A 16,626-nucleotide genomic window follows, 5' to 3' on the forward strand; every position below is an offset into this window, starting at 1 on the left:
GCTATTCATCATCCGTTGTCATATGCTCCCAGGTCTGTTATTTTAGTTCTCCCAGTTTAGGTGTCTTTAGTTGTTTGTTATGCCCCACTGTTTGTTTGCCACTACACCTCTGTAAATAAAACCACCGGTATCTCATCCACTGCCTGCATCTTGGGTCCTCCTTCTATATCCACACGGCTCGCCTCGGCAGCCGTGACAGTACGAACCGGCCACTATGGACCCAGCAGCATTCAACCCGCCCAAGGAGCTCCGGGAGGACATTGTTTACTCCGTGGACAAATTAATCAACGCGTGGCTGGAGCACGAGGGGAGAGAATTTCGCCAAGCCGTGGCTAATCGGCTACAGCGCTTGGTTTCTGGTCTCCCCTGGCTGCTCAGCTCACTTCACCCGCTCGCACAGAATTTCATTCTGAATGGACTCCGTCTTCACCCCCCGGCTGCTACCACCCACCCTGCAGCTCATGCTTCACTGCCCAGTCCGACAGAGGATGTTCTGCCCGGCCCGTCAACCCAGCCTTCGAGGGGGAAACGGCGCTCACGCTGCCGACGCTCCTCGCCACAGTCGGACCTGGGGATTTCCGAGCAGCCAGCTGTGGTGAGTGGACAGGACAGTATTGTTGGTCTGAACTGTGGGACCGTTTACTCAGGGGTGATGTTCTGTACGGCACTGGACAAAAACTGTTTATCGCCAGAAGCTCAGTTAGCCGCCCGGCCAGAAGCTCAGTTAGCCGCCCGGCCAGAAGCTCAGTTAGCCGCCCGGCCAGAAGCTCAGTTAGCCGCCCGGCCAGAAGCTCAGTCGCCACCTCCGCCACATTCAGCCTCACAATCCATAGCTCAATTACAGTCCCAGCCAGACTTATTACAAACCCTGTTACAATCCATGGCCCAGTCAGTAGCCCGGTTAGCAGAAGAATCATTAGCTTTATCCTCAGTTCAGCAGTCACCAGCCCTGCATCCTGTGTCAGTTGCTCCACTACCTGTTCAGCCATCACCTTCACCTACTCCTCCTGTACAGCAAGCCATGTCAGTCCAACCCATAACGGACAGTTCAACAACTCCGTACTCTAAGCAGAGAGACAAACCCAAGAACAATGTCAACATTCCTCAAAGGCTGGCCAGTTCTGAGACTGAGATGCACTCCAGGGCCTCCCCAGAGGCTGGGTTTCAGCCCCCATTAGACTCTGGACCCCTGGAGTTTAAGAAGCCAGCTGAGGACTGCACAGAGCTGTCGCTGCCTGAGCAGGGTCAATGCTCTGCGCAGCTGCAGGCCGCTATGTGTTTGCCAGAGGCCCGTGTGCCTGCTGGTCCTGTTCTGTCCCTGCCAGAGGCCCGTGTGCCTGCTGGTTCTGTTGCGTTCCTGCCAGAGGCCCGTGTGCCTGCTGGGTCTGTTGCGTTCCTGCCAGAGGTCTCCGCACCTGCTGGTTCTGTTCTGTGTGTGCCAGGGGCTCCAGTGCCCACTGGTTCTGAGACTGTTTTTGCTGGGGGGCCCGAGGAGCCCGTCCAGCCTCCTTCCTCGTCAGCTGGGGGGCCCGAGAAGCCCGTCCAGCCACCAGCTGCTCCACCAGCAGCCTCATCCACGCTTGCAGCAGCAGTTTCATCCATGCCGCCACCTGCTGCAGCGCCTCCGTCTGCATCCTCCACGCCGTTGCCTGGCCCGGCCTCTGCTGCATCCTCCACGCCGTCGCCTGGTCCAGCTTCAGCATCCTCATCAGCTGCTTTGCCTGGTCCAGCTTCAGCATCCTCATCAGCTGCTTTGCCTGGTCCGGCCTCCGCTTCTGCTTCAGCCTCGTCTGGTCCAGCCTCTGCATCATCGTCTGGTCCAGCCTCTGCATCATCGTCTGGTCCAGCCTCTGCATCCTCCTCGTCTGGTCCAGCCTCTGCGTCTTCCTCCTCGTCTGGTCCAGCCTCTGCGTCTTCCTCCTCGTCTGGTCCAGCCTCTGCGTCTTCCTCCTCGTCTGGTCCAGCCTCTGTGTCTTCATCCTCGTCTGGTCCGGCTTCAGCCTCCTCATCAGCAGCGTCGCCTGGCCCGGCTTCAGCCTCCGCTTCAGCTTCCGCCTCGTCTGGTCCAGCCTCCGCTTCACCTGGGGCTGCAGGGGCCACGCAGCCTTCAGGTCCCCTACTACCACCTCCACATCGTCGGTCATCTGCCTGGCCGCCTGTTGGGCATCTCCGCCACCGTGGACGCCCTCCTGAACGCCGCCACTGCCTTCCACGTGGCCGGCCTCCAGACTTGTTTCCACGCCGCTGTTGCCGTCCGCACGGTCGGCCCCCAGAACTGTTTCCACGCCGCTGTTGCCGTCCGCACGGTCGGCCCCCAGAACTGTTTCCACGCCGCTGTTGCCGTCCGCACGGTCGGCCCCCAGAACTGTTTCCACGCCACTGCCTACTGCGTGGCCGGCATCCGGACCTGCCCCGTTGCCATTCGCATGGTCGGCTTCCTGAACTTGACCATCTGGGCCTTTTTGGACTCTGTCCCTCCGTCCTGGGCCCCCTCCGCCTCGGCAGCCGTGACACATATGATTGTTTATGGAGGCTCATAAATTCCCTTCCCTTTTTTTAATGCATATAATGGTTTGTTTACACTGTCACCAGGGTAAAACTAATTTCTATTTGATTTCTGATTTTACAGAGGGCTTCTCTAAATTTCCTACTGCTTCATACAGAACATTTATATTATATTCCCATTATTATTATTATTATTATTATTATTATTATTATTATTATTATGACTGCCACTTAAGCTTAAAATCTTAAAATCATCAATCACAGATTCTGAATTCAACGCAAAATTCTTCTAATTGAGCATCTGTTTATCTACATAACAGCATGTATGTCTGAGGTCACATGGGCAGAGCTTTGCGCTTTAAGAAAGTCATGTGTCGAAAAGATGCAGTGTTGTAGGTTTTTATTTAACTAGCATGTGACGTCCTTCACAGTAGCAGTAATTACATTTCTGTAAAGAGATCAATTCATGTAACATTGCAACAGTGTCTCTTTCTGCCTGTCTGTCATCTCCACAGACTCTTTACAAACCAACAAGGTAACAAGCCACGGCATAGGCACTGTGAAAAACAGAAAGATTTAATACAAATCTGTGAGCAAAAACTCGTGTAAAGTAATATTTAACAACAGGGTATGTAGTCCTGAGATGATCAGAGATGTCAGTTACTTCATAGCAAGTGATGCCATGAATTTAATTTCATATTTTTATTTATTAATGCTTAAGGGTCCAGTCACACAGGCCTAGAGACCCGTGGGCGATAAGCTGTCAACAACCACTGGCTTGAAAAAAATCAGTTGCAAAGAGGGAACTGCTACTTGCGATTGCTTTGGTCACCAGCAGATTGATGCAGTAGTCCATATTAGGGGTCCATATTAATAAGCTGTGCCTCACTCCTGCAGCCAACATGTTACTTGGAAGGCAAATGTTTTCATTTTCTGGTTTGTGTCGCACATTTCAGAGTTTCATGACTATTGAAACTACTGATTAAATGGAGCCTACATTATTATACATAGTCTAATCTTAATTTTATTAGACTACAAGAGCTTGATTTGAAAAGAAACATATGTATTCTGTCATTTTCTTTAAAAAAAGAAAAACATACCAAGGAAAAAAGTAAAGAAGTAACAATAATGAAGCATCAATAGCATCAAAGAAACAAACAAATTATATGTTGAAAACATGATTCAAACTGTAGCCAAATTAGAAAGTAAAATCAATGGAAGATAAGCGGCTCAATTTTTGTACTTTTAAAACTGACTCCTGAAAGCTCTGTCAAAACAAAAACAAAGAGTTTAGACAAAGAATTGGGATGCCCACACATGCAGAGCTTGTAAAAATAATGAAGCAACAATACAATCTCAGAAATGTGGTAGCCGGTACCGATATTCAGGTCTGACACTTCAACAGTAAAATGAACCATTCGATGCCAAATAGCACTGAACTTCAAATATTAAACTCTACAGTGAAATATTCCTCCACACTGTCAAGACATTGTGTATGCAGCAGCTTCAGCTTTAACATTATCAGATGAATTAAAAAGATGCTCGACATTACCGCTTTAAATGAAGAAGCGGCAGTAACTGTGAAGGTTACATTAAAAGTTAGCTTCAAGTGAAGAGCTGATAAAGTATCTGTTAAGCTCGGGTATTCAAACAGTAGTGGGTGTACTTTCTCACAATTTTGTCATCCATGCCTTTACAATTTCTTCTAAATTCTAATTTCTTTAGTTAATGAAAACAGTTAATCATTGCTATATCATTTAAAAACATTTTAAAAGTCTGGCTTTTACATAACAGTTTTTACAGGTAATTGTTTTGTCTCCCACCACCAGGAGAAGCACTAATAAGCCCATCTGACAACCCGCCTGACAATCCTGGCTCATGCTTCCAAACGTTCCCCATTTCCTCTCTCACACATACACAAGTCTGCTTCATTCATTAGTCATCGGTTACCCAAATGCAACTGAAAGGCGAAACTGCAAAAGAATAATTAAAAATGAAATGTGAAGTATTTATTGTTCATGTACGTAACTGACTGAAAGAGGAGGCGTGTTTGAATGGATGAAAGAGGAACATGAACCGGAGTTACCTCTGAGCTAATTCTGTCATAGTGCAAAGAAAACACAAGTACCCACATTTCATTTTGTTCATTACACCAAGGTTTGGCTGCTGGCTTCTGCACAATATTTAAGGGCATTCTGAAAATAGAAGCCTGCTTTGAAGAAGTCCTCACCTCTTCCACTGTTGGGCTCTCATCATGGAAAAACCTGACCGGACTTCATGTCAGGTCACAAAATTGCATTTTTACATAATGAGGGGTGGGAGAAAAAGAAAGTATGAGCTCTAAATTCATGTAAGAAAACCAGAGCAGGAACCAGTGCAACTTTCAATTTTGGAAAAGAAAGCCTAAATCAGCCTTCCCGCATGATGCGCATGTAGAGACCTTTGCCATTAATTGTCTCTTTTTTTGAGTCTGATTTCTTTCATCTTAATAACACAGGGTTGCCATGATCCTGCTCTCTCACCAAAAAAATTAAATTAAAATAACAAGCCAGAAACGACACCCTGTAATTGCAATTTTTACCCAGATTGTAGTCTAATGATTACAGGCATGATTTGGAGCTTGACAGTAACACCATACAAAATATGAGAGGAAAAAAACATACTGCTATGGACCCTCAGGCACCACAAGAGTCTGCCAAGAGAAAAGAGTCTGCCAACAAAAAAATGATAGCACCCTTTCTCCCCTAAGGACCACAATTTAGGATTTGGGTTTCTCAAATCTGCAATTCCCCAACCTTTTCACTAGGTGGATGGTTGAAGGCTTGGAGAATTGAGTTTTTTTGTTGCTGTACTCAGGAGGACATTGATGAGATGTAGGCCCAATGGTAGAATACTGTGAGCGAGAGCTGCCAAAATCTGCCTAACAACAGAAGAGCCGTCAAAAAGGAGGAATAAAGGAGAGCAAAAGAAAGGATTGTTGGTAGAAAAGTCTGATGCCCGGCAAAGCTGAAAACCACCTCCATGGAAGAGTGAATTTCCCTTCTGAGGCTCTGATCCATTCAAACCTAATTGTCCTCAGTGTCTTCAAGACTTTGAGAGTCAGCTGGAGAATTACCCAGGAAGAGTCATGTATTACCTCTGCTCTATACTAAGCGTCTTCACTGAGTGGACTGAACCATTGGGTCTTAGAAAATCCATGTACAACAAGCTGTCAGGAGACTGCACCGGTTCCATGTTGAAAGAATCCATTTAAAAGTGTCATACATAAGTAATTAACACCACGAGTTTTCAACTTGACCAGATGAATGTGAGAGGGGATAAAGATGATCAAACAAGGTATGAAAACTCCAAAAACTGTAACAGTTAAGTGAACAAGGTGCAAAAATCTAAACTGTTAGTTGTCTCAAAAGCTTTATTGTCAGCTTCAACAAATCATAAACAGTACATGTGTTTTACTCAGATACATCTTGAGATTTGCAGCTAAATTATCCAAAAAGTACCTCTACTTGATGGTTCCCTTTGTTTTAATGATATAAAGATGGGACACCACAGCTGGGGGTGACTAAAGCTATAACAGAGCTCTCCCAACAGTGTAAGGCTGTTCCAATACCGGGCCATCCTGACTGCTTCTGTGCTCTGGACCTTCAGCAGCAGCATACGTGAAGAATCAGGCAGCACAGACAGACTTTATAGCCATGGCATCATCTCACAAAATCACAAAATTACCTATGAGCTAAAGATTATGGCTGTGTTGTGATTTCAGCTTTATAGGTAAAATGACCACTTAGAAACAGCAGCATGTCACTCACTGAACAGTACAGTGAGAGTATTGCCACTCCCAGAGCAGAAATTTTGCAGGGGAGAAAGAACTCAAATCACAAAGCGGTAATATACAGTACTGTAGATTAGGACTTTAATTAATAGTTTCAATTGTATTAAATATTTAAAAAGGCATTCAACTGTGAAAATGTGTATTTAATTCTAATTTTAAAAAATGTCTCTCTGTGGATCATCACAGAATGCAAAAAATGTCCACTTGCTCTACTGTATACAAAGTCTTATGTGGCATAAATGCACGTCACTGAAGAAGTGAATGATTTAACCTACCAAAATTAGGGAACATACGCTATATGAACAAAAGTACTAACCTACCTGCTCAGCCATAGATACCCACATAACGAAGCTCCTGGCACAGTTTTTGTGCTGATGTTAATGACAGGGGAGGTGGGAAACTCTGTAGTTATCTTATAGAGGAAAGAATCACTGTTGTTTGTCACAGCAGAGCTCTTTCAGGGTGTCGAACTTTTGTTCTGTAAAACTTTAACTGTAAAACTCAACAATAAACTGGACTGGACTACAAATACAGACATCCTGTATAAGAAGGGCCAGAGTCGACTCCACCTGCTGAGGAGACTGAAGTCCTTCAGAGTCTGCAGTTAATAAGGACATTCTATGACACTGTGGTAGCATCTGCCCTTTTCTATGCAGTGGCCTGCTGTGGGGGTGGATGCACGGACAGGGACAGGAGCAGGATTGACAAACTGGTGCGGAGGTCTAGCTCCGTGCTGGGATGTCCCCTGGAGTCTGTGGAGATGGTTGGCGATAGGAGGATGTTAGTAAAGCTGACATCCATCATGAACAACCCACATCACCCACTGCATGAGTATGTGAGTGGGCTGAGCAGCTCCTTTAGTCAGAGACTGAAACACCCTCGCTGCAGGAAGGAGCGCTTTCGCAGATCATTCATCCCAACAGCAGTTAGACTCTATAACTCTATAACTAATTTCCCCGTTGTGGGATTAATAAAGTCTTATCTTATCTTATCTTATCTTATCTTATCTTTGTGGATACAATGCAAATGATTCAAACCTGCATTGGTTTTTTAAGAATTAACCAAACATGATTCCTTTCTAACTTTTTAATAATAACTGTCTATACATTTTTCTCAAGGTGCTATTCTAGCTACAAAGAAATAATAACATGAAGTCAAGCATGATGATTCCTGCTGTGAGTGAGAGGGATGAAAGGCACCCAAGCTGACATGGTGCAGATTTTTGTTTAATAGTTATGAACAAAAAATGTATCCAAATCGTGAAATTGAATACCTAGACATCCAGACAGAAAACAATGATGCCAAAAAAAATCTATCAAATGATTCAATCTCAAAGTTTAAAAAATTTGTTTAAACAGATGACAAGTAGATCTAGCTTTTCCAAGACTGTCAGGTGAACCTTATGAGTGTCTCTACTTCAGTCATGTATACTGAACAAACAACAGAGGGAGCTGATATATTGCAATGACCTCACAACACGCACAACACAATTTTAATCAAGCAGTAGGCGATGCTGAAGCCTGTACACACAAGCACGATGCGCCCCCCACACACACCATTCATATAAATGCTCCGGAAAACACCCACTTTTTTTACAAACACCGCTACACTTCAACTGCACACACACGCGTGCTCTCTTGCTCCCCGTCTCCCTTTCTCACACACACCCACAGCCAAACATGCACACAGCAAATCAGCATGAATAAATAAGAGATGGAGTTGTGCTCACAGCCTAATCTCTCAGGGAAAAAAAACAAAAAAAAAAACAGCTCGCCACACATCAGCCCAGGCGAGTGAGTGGGACACTGCTGGCTTCCAGAAAACCAATTTGTTAGTTTATTGTCTTGGTGTTTAGTCTGTTGTTACAGTTCATTTCAGCCAGCCCATCCCAGGCATGCACCTTTAAATGGCATCTATAAAACATGGGATGTGCTGTCCTCTCGTCCTCCTCCTCCTCCACTGTACATGACAGAGCTGCATGCAAGCGTCACAATGCTGCACTTCATTCGCTATGGTGGTGCTTTGAATTTCCCTTTAAACACCCGATGGATTCACCCCAGCAGCTCGAGCTGGCGCTTTGATAGGTGGAACAAACTGTGCTTTCTAAACACATTAGCCTATGGACACCGCTGAGCACCGAATCTTGAGGTGCTGAAATCGGTTGTAATCATGTAGATAGATGGCTGACTTTTTATTGTTCCGCTAAACCAAATCTGCAGGGCTGGTGGTGAATAGAGAATGTGTGGAATGATGCAATACCCCAGATTTTATGGTTAAGTCGTGGTGCTGCTCTGCAATGCTCTCGGTGTCAAAGCACTGGGCTGTCAAATGTATATGTAACGTGCACATGCGGACATGCTTGACATGCTCAAACATCAGGAAATGCAAAAAAATAGAAGATGTGCAGTACAAACAGGCAATCTTAATTGTACAACTACACAACACATGTACGAGGTGAAAAAACAATACAATGCTTGTATTATTTTGTCTCATGCCTGCAAACACAATCCGCACTCTTCTATTATGCCCTATTGATCTGACAGAGTGAGCAGGAAGCTGGCAGAGAACACAAATACTGCCTGGGGTGGCTCCTTAAAACTAGACACAAGCCTCTTATCCATGGTGTTCTCTTCCTCTGGAAATCACCTGGTGGCTCATGCATATCAAGTACTCTCTTCAAGTCTCAGTCTATACTCTGCCTTTTTCAGGCACTGTTGTTTGTTGCAATGTCTGTCTAATGGAAGCTTTATAGAAATTGCAGGCTAATCTGTCTTACCTGTACAAGCTACTTATTTGGCATTACTAAAGTGTGTTTTGTTGCATACCAACGGCCCGTTTTTGTTTCACCACTTGTTAGAGTACTCTGTGCAGATGTGAAGTAAGCCAATGTTATGGTGAACGTGACTTCATAACAAATCCCCACTTTTTTTTCTTCATCTCCTTCTTTCTTTTTTACAACTACCACTGCAGAGCGAGCAAATCTTTTTCTTCCAAGTTTCCAGTTTACTGTCAAATACAGTGGAACTGTCACAGGGATCCCATCTCCCTTAATCCCACGGTGGCCTTTGCTCTGCCTGTCAGCATTACCAGCCAATAACGCTGCACAATAAAACCCTCCAGAACAACAGTGGGCCGCAGGCAGCTTCAAGGGCTACTGACGGCGATCTATAAAACAATATAATGGGTTGCCTGTCAGTGAGTGTGAAAGGGACGATCTACACCTCCTCTGACTCTCTGAGGGGACTTCAATTAATCACAGCAGAATTGTATCACCCCGCAATAGGAGTGTAAGGTTATTACCATCCCCATATTCTGCAGGATGAAATGCGATGATAGCACTAATTGAGGGGAAGAAAAAAAAAGCTGACCACACAACACTTGTCAAGAGGATGAAGGGCAAATGAAAGAACAAGGTGAACAAGTAGATAGACTGAGGTGGATTTAAAAAAAAAAGGAGAGCGTATGAAACAAATTAGGAGAGGGAGAGTGGAAAGTCAAGGCTGCAAGAAAGGAATATATTCACAGTGGCGTGCAGGCATAATAATAAATATCTACAGTCTGCGTGCAACAGCTGACACCAAACACATGAGCCAGTTCTCATTAGGGACTCCTTCTGCGTGTTTGCAATATAATACAATGAGATAACACCACTGTACTTTGCTGAAGTCACAAACAAGCTGTTTATAGCTGGAGCTGCTTTCCTCTTATGTTGGGGTTAAAGGGAAGCACACTTGCACCTGCTGTGAATTCAGCTCTACATTTAACTTTGCACTGCAGGGAGCAACGTTTATGTTTTAGAGTTACCTTTGCCAAGGTACCAGTGATGTGGAATATGGAGATTTGGGGGTCCGAGATAGATAGATAGATAGATAGATAGATAGATAGATAGATAGATAGATAGATAGATAGATAGATAGATAGATAGATAGATAGATAGATACTACTTAAAACAGTAGCATGTTGCTTGCATACATTTTCACATAGAAGGGAGTTCCTTTCGTGCCTTTGTGCACATGGGCAGATCTCTCAGAGGGGAAACTTTTTGTCCAATCGGAACTGTCAGTGATGGATTCATGTTGATGCCCACATCTAATATTCACTGAATCTTGAGAACATAAAGTTGAACATTTGCCAGCCTGCGGCTACACCTGTACGCCACCTAAAGTCATGAGTTTCCAGTAGCCCATTGCTGCCTGATGATTTGTAAAAAGCTATTTATCATAGTCAATTGTAGATTTTGCTGCCATTTCACAGTCGCACATGAGTTGTTAAGCATTAGAAATTCAGAATATTAATTGCAATCATTTATAGAGAGATAGATAGATATACATATAGATATATAAATATACATATATCCACTTCCACAGATAGGAATAACAAATTATAAACTCTAATTCCAACCTACCTGCCGTTGTTCTTTCAGTTAATCCCGGGAACTGTCCCTTTCATTTATTCTCCATTGCCAGCCACAAAAAAACGGAAGCCTCTTCTTTAGGCAAATGGCATTTCCTTGTCGCTACAAGACGCCCTGGACAACACATAACCTAAAACACTGGTCTAATGTTAAGCTCTCCAGACGCACAATCCCTGAGAGAAATGAGTCTAAAGTGGGGCTGCTGGATACTTGGAGGCGGTGGACTTGAAAGTCTATAAAAGTTACTGGTTCTCCGCCTCTGACTCACAACTTCCCATCCGCCAGAGCTCCACGGCAGCTGGACAACACGCCGGACCGTCACTCATACTTTCTGAATTCAAGGATGCAGTGGATTTTTACAATCCCCCTTCAACATACTGGTTGCAGATGGGTGTTTGGCAACGTTTTCTCGCAGTTGGAGAAATGGATCTGAGCTGTCCGAGTGATGAGAGAGCAGCCGGATTCATCACAGCGCGTGTGGAGCCTCCTGATGCAGCGCTGGTGTTTTAGCGCCATCCAGCGGTTCTGTTGGATTGGAGTCTCCGGTGGCGACGGGGAGGACCTTTATCAGAAAGCTTCAGACGTTGGTAACTGGATGGTCGTGCCCTCTTGAATGCAGCAGTAGCGAGCAAACTACAGCAATGAAATAAAAACTGAATCAGATGAGTCACTAATTACACCAGTGCCACTTGCAGCCATTTGTTTGCAGCTTTTTATGCTGATTGGTTTATTTAAGATGTTTTATCGAAAGGATGTTTTTATAGTAAGGCATATTTCATATTGAGACACAACCAGTTTATCATGCCGCATGATTTTAGAAGATGCGCTTTGAGCTATTTTCGGTCAGTGGGTGGACCCAAGAAAAGATTTAGGGACTGTGTGAAAATTTTTTGAAGTGAAGAAGTATACATATATTTTAATACTTTTATTTTAATATAGACTTAAGTTATGAAGAAATGGCAATACGCTCCCTAACATCTTATAAACAGTGGTGCCAGTAGGCCTCAATGATGGCAATTTAGGCACTCGATACTTTTATTAATGACAACTTTGAACAATTTATTATTTATCCACTTTTCCTCCATGAGTTTCAGAGCTGTGAATAAATTATTGTTAAAAAAAAATAGGAAAATTAAATTCTCTTCCTTTAAGGTCTGATGTTGTCCTGCGATGTCACCTGACTTTCTTTCTTATGTTCTTCCTTTTATTCTTAAAAAAAGAGGGTTAATAGGCTATTGAAATCTTCATTAGAGCCACTAAATGCAAGTGAACACAAAAAAGGAAGACAGCTGTGTGCTGAAGGGTTTTTCACACCTCTGTGAAACACATGAACACCATCTTTTGTTGTAACCTAGAAGATTTCTTCTTTCTAAAAAAGTCCAAAATAGAATCAGAGGATAAGAACCAGATGAAGCGCCGCCTCAGTTCTCACAAAAAAGACTCCCCTCTTATCAAAACCCCTTCCCTTACCCTATCCAAACACACCACCCACACATACAATTGGTGCGAACGAGCCACTCTGAAGAACTTCAGCGTTATGACATGAATTAGGCTCGTGAATACTCATCGAGTTTACGATAACACATTTTTGTGTCTTTGACATTCAGCTTCCACTCTCCCCATGCATTAGTGTCCAGGCTACAAAAGCCTCCCCTCCTTTAATTTCATTATCATCTCTCCATTTCTCAAGCATGCTCTTTCGTCGGCCCCCCCTGAATGGCAAGAATGGGTGGAATAATCAATACCAACCTTTGAAATAGCCTGTAGGAGATGGGATGCAAGCATTTGGACTTGTATTTGATTGATTTTGGACCGCCCTCCGAGAGTGTTGTCATCATGAAGCCAAAGCCATCTACTTCACAGAAGACTCCATAAACACCAGCACAAAAGCACAAAGTAAAATCAAAGGGCACTACACACAAAAACCCATGGATAGTGTACAAGAAAAATGTCATACCATTATCACTGCCGAGCTATAAAATTCAACCCAGATAGTGTATGTAGACCAGAGACAGGCTTCGCATCGCTTCATAACTGAATATAAATAGAGGAGCTGTTATTTTGATTCTGTGTGCGTCATTTATATCATATAATTTCTAAAGTCATCAAGTTTCTTTCCTCCTCAAGCTGCGTTTCTCACACACATTGAAGGAGGAGATGGCCTCATTAATCTTCTATGCATTGTATAGACCTATCCTGTCACACCTCTGCCACTGTAGTTTGTGACACGGCTTCGCTCATTAAATCATATGACAGGATGAGGTCAGCCGGGAGGTAAGGTGTCTCAAGCTGTGTGAGAGCAGATAAAGCCAGCAGTGTGAGCCTTTGTTAGGGAGCTCTACAACAAATGTACTGCAGGTGGGAGCTGAGGTGACTCATGAGGTAAATTCCAGTTAGTGAGAATTTGGCATCAAAATCTAATAACAGTCTCTGGTTTTGTCTCTTTGAGGTCAAAACACACGGAGAAACGGATATCTGCTGCACTTGAGCTGTCATGTGATTTGCAACCTCTCTGAGGAAGCCTGACTACCTTTTTAGGTCTTGTTACTGTAGGTGGCACCTTGCATAACCCCAATCATCCCATGCTTGTCATGCTGCGATTATTTTCAGTTGTGGAGGCTTCGTGGTTCGACACTGATTGTGGTGGTTCAGCTTAAAATAAAAGCAACCTGCGGGGAACAGTGCAAGCACTCTGCCTGAACCCTCGCTCTCTTTCAGCACGAAAGTGTGTTTGAAGACAGTGAGATGTCTACCAGAAAATTGCAAGGGAAAAAATAGGAGGCATTACGGCCTCGGGAATGGAGCTCTCCATCAATAATGCAGCGGAAGCAGCAGTTAATGCCCCCTTTAATTCAACAGGTCTGCAGACAACGACACAGTTATTCTTCCTCAAGTGCTGATGCTCGATGAGCGGCAGCTACCTTAGGCTTTATGGCTTTGTGTGGTTTCTCTGCCAGGTCTTTCCCCTGACCTCAATCGCAATTGCTGAGCCTTTGATGGGTTTTCATCAGTGGCTCCTGCTAATGGAGTTTCCAACTTCACTAACTCTCTCAGATCCCGATAGTGCACTGCTGCAACAACAAAGGAATAATGTCCACATAAAGTCAAAATATATGAGCTCAATTTAAAGTGAACAGTGAGTGTACACCTTTTAGAAACAAAAACAGGGCAGTGTCAAATCACAGTGTTACACAGCTTTATCGTCTAGGTCAGTTCTGAAAGAAGCAAAGCTATCTTGTAGATGGCAAGTGTATCAAAAGTCTTTTGCTTTGAGGTTTTGGCTTTTTAGAGATTACCGAAACTTTACTGAGCAAAAATTAATTGCAGGCTGGTTTTTAACGACTTCAAAGAGAAGTGAAAGTAGCACATTTATAAACTCTGACTCAAGCTTTTTTTCTCTCAGGAAATTCAGATTCTTTCCTTATAGGGGTGTCATTATGTTCATTTCTACTTCAGTGTTTTTGTTATTGGAAACTGCTAGAGTAGCTTTTCCGCATTCACAGTTTTTTTTCACCCATTTCATACTGTCTGATTTAATGTCTGAAATGTGCCATTCCCTCCATCCTTTCTTTAAACTTTATTCTCAATGACTGCCCTCGAAGCACCAGCTTTAATGACAGGTAGGTGAAGGTGCTGTGTGCATGACAATATTAGGGATATTGTCAAGAATAGAGCCAAGAATAGAAAAACTGCTTGACTAGAAGCATTGAGCAATGTAGCCTGAGCTTCAGGCTCATAGTGATTACTTAGCACATCATCATATGCTGGCCTTAAAATTTGCTACTTATAAATGAAAGTATTGCGTTCAAAATCATTCTTATATGAAGCATTTAGTATTACGGACAAATGTTTATACACTTCAAAAGTACCTGTTCTGCTGAAAAACATATTGTATGAGAAGATTCGATTTTTTTAACCTGTAAAATCTCTTTTTCAAGAGTGTCCTGGCCAATGAGAACAGCAGTACAATCATAAGTTGCATGAAGTAACTGCATCCAAGTCATTTAAAAGTCATTTATTCCTTAAATTCAATATGTGACAGACCAGTTCCTTGAGTTTTAGTTGTAGCTGCTGATTGCAGGAGGCAGGAGCTTCAAATTTAAACACAACTTTTCCAAAATCAGTTTGAAGTTTTGGGAGAGACCGAATGAATTAAATCTGGTACCTGAGATAATAACCTTTTTGATTAACATAATATCTGAATGTAAGGCTGTATATAAGATGAAACCAAACCAAAATTAGCTTCAAAAAACAAATACACCAGTGGTCTCAGTCTATGACATAGGAACGCACACCACCCAAACCACAAGATACTTATAAATACTTTGTAATTTGTAATGAATCTCATTGGTCCACAATAGACAGAATCCAAAATATATTACTATTTTGAGGACACATGAATATAAATCACATCAACATAATCAAGTACAGACATAAAAGTGGAAACAACATTTCTCGTTTTTTTGCCTCAAAGGACAAAAAGGACTTTATTTTAAAGTTTAAAAAAAGATTAATGTTTATGTACTGGAAATACTCAGCAACAGAAACTACAAACAACTCGCAAGAATCTGAAACAGGTTAACTGCATTTATGTAATCATTTGTTATTATTAATCTCTGGCTCTCTTCCACAGCGTCTCTTTGACTTGTCTTCCTCACCTCACCCCAACCAGTCACAGCAGATGGCTGCTCCTCCCTGAGCCTGGTTCTGCTGGAAGTTTCTTCCTGTCAAAAGGGACTATTGTATTGTATTATTATTGTCTCTGTTGTTGCACGATCTCTACCTTACAATATAAGTGCCTTGGGGCAACTGTTGTTGGGAACTGGTGCCGTATAAATAAACTTTAACTGAATTGAATTTCAAGTGCATCAGGTACCATTTAACATAAAAGCATAGTTTGTAAAGTAGCTATGGAGAAGCAGAAGTACAGCGTTCTTCAGAAATTATACGAAGGAGGATGTAAAAGTATAAAAAATGGAAAATCTTTACTAAATTTAGCTGTCAAATAAAGCTGCACTAAAACAAAATGTAAAAGAAAATTAAAATATTATTACACTTTAAAATTTACATAGGAATATTATATTGAAGTCGTAATTTTAGTCTTTCCTCCTCTTCCCGTGATACGGACGAGTGAGCCAGTACCTGAGTAAAATAAGCAGGCGTATTTTCCTTCAGTTCCTCCTTATTCAAACCAAAACGTTAGACAAGACAAGATGAAAACCTTGCTTAAATCAAAATTTTGCAGTGTGGATCTGATTGAAAAGAATTTATTTTGCATTGTCACACAATGAAATATGAACCTTAGATGTCTAATATTTCTTAGTCTTGTTTCGTGTCCTGATAATCTGCATATCAACTGTTTACTTTCACCAGAGTTTTAAAATGGGGCCAGTGTCTGCACTATCACCACATACACACTCGCAGGCAAACACTCAGAAAGCTAGAGTAATCATGGAGAGAAATTCTCCCGTCATTTCACTGTTTCCGTTGGATTCTGAGCAGTCTGCCTCAGCGGCCTCTGTCAGAGAAATAGTGGGTCATTCATCAGGAGAGAGATTAAATCTTCATCCACTGCTACTGAATGTTGGAAGTACTTTATCTTTGGAAGAGAAAATAAAAGTAAAGAAAAAAATCCATCCTTTGAGGCAAACAAAATTGTTTAATTTCCTTTTATCACTCGCCAGCATCTGCTGGTGTGGACAGTTTGCACCTAAACAGCTGCTGTTGAAAAAGCAAGTCCAAAAAGTGATAAGCAGATGATATGCTAACATACATATATGGGTCAGTCAGTCAGTTATAACATGCAAGGCATAAACATTCTCAACTGTTTTAGAGGCTAATAAACACAACAAATGAAAATTTCCTGTTTACCTCT

General features: G+C 42.7%; 2 protein-coding genes across 2 annotated transcripts in view; one reads left to right on the forward strand and one right to left on the reverse strand.

Moving 5' to 3' along the window:
• Positions 1–11,507, reverse strand: part of LOC147331223 (chemokine-like protein TAFA-2) — a 117,005-nt gene extending 105,498 nt beyond the window's left edge. Inside the window, exon 1 of the mRNA XM_086293390.1 lies at positions 10,743–11,507. The gene's annotated coding sequence lies outside the window, so the exon portion shown is untranslated. The remainder of the gene's footprint in view (positions 1–10,742) is intronic.
• LOC147331225 (uncharacterized) lies at positions 215–2,540 on the forward strand. The gene is made up of 2 exons (XM_086294093.1): positions 215–595; positions 2,001–2,540. The coding sequence occupies exons 1-2, from the start codon at positions 215–217 to the stop codon at positions 2,538–2,540; spliced, it is 921 nt and encodes a 306-aa protein (XP_086150219.1).
• Positions 11,508–16,626: the final 5,119 nt, after the last annotated feature.

Source organism: Aulonocara sp. 'chitande type north' Nkhata Bay, linkage group LG5 (genome assembly GCF_057382095.1).
Source record: "Aulonocara sp. 'chitande type north' Nkhata Bay isolate Kocher_YH1m ecotype deep benthic linkage group LG5, A_spYH_male_GT1.1, whole genome shotgun sequence".
NCBI lineage: Eukaryota > Metazoa > Chordata > Actinopteri > Cichliformes > Cichlidae > Aulonocara > Aulonocara sp. 'chitande type north' Nkhata Bay.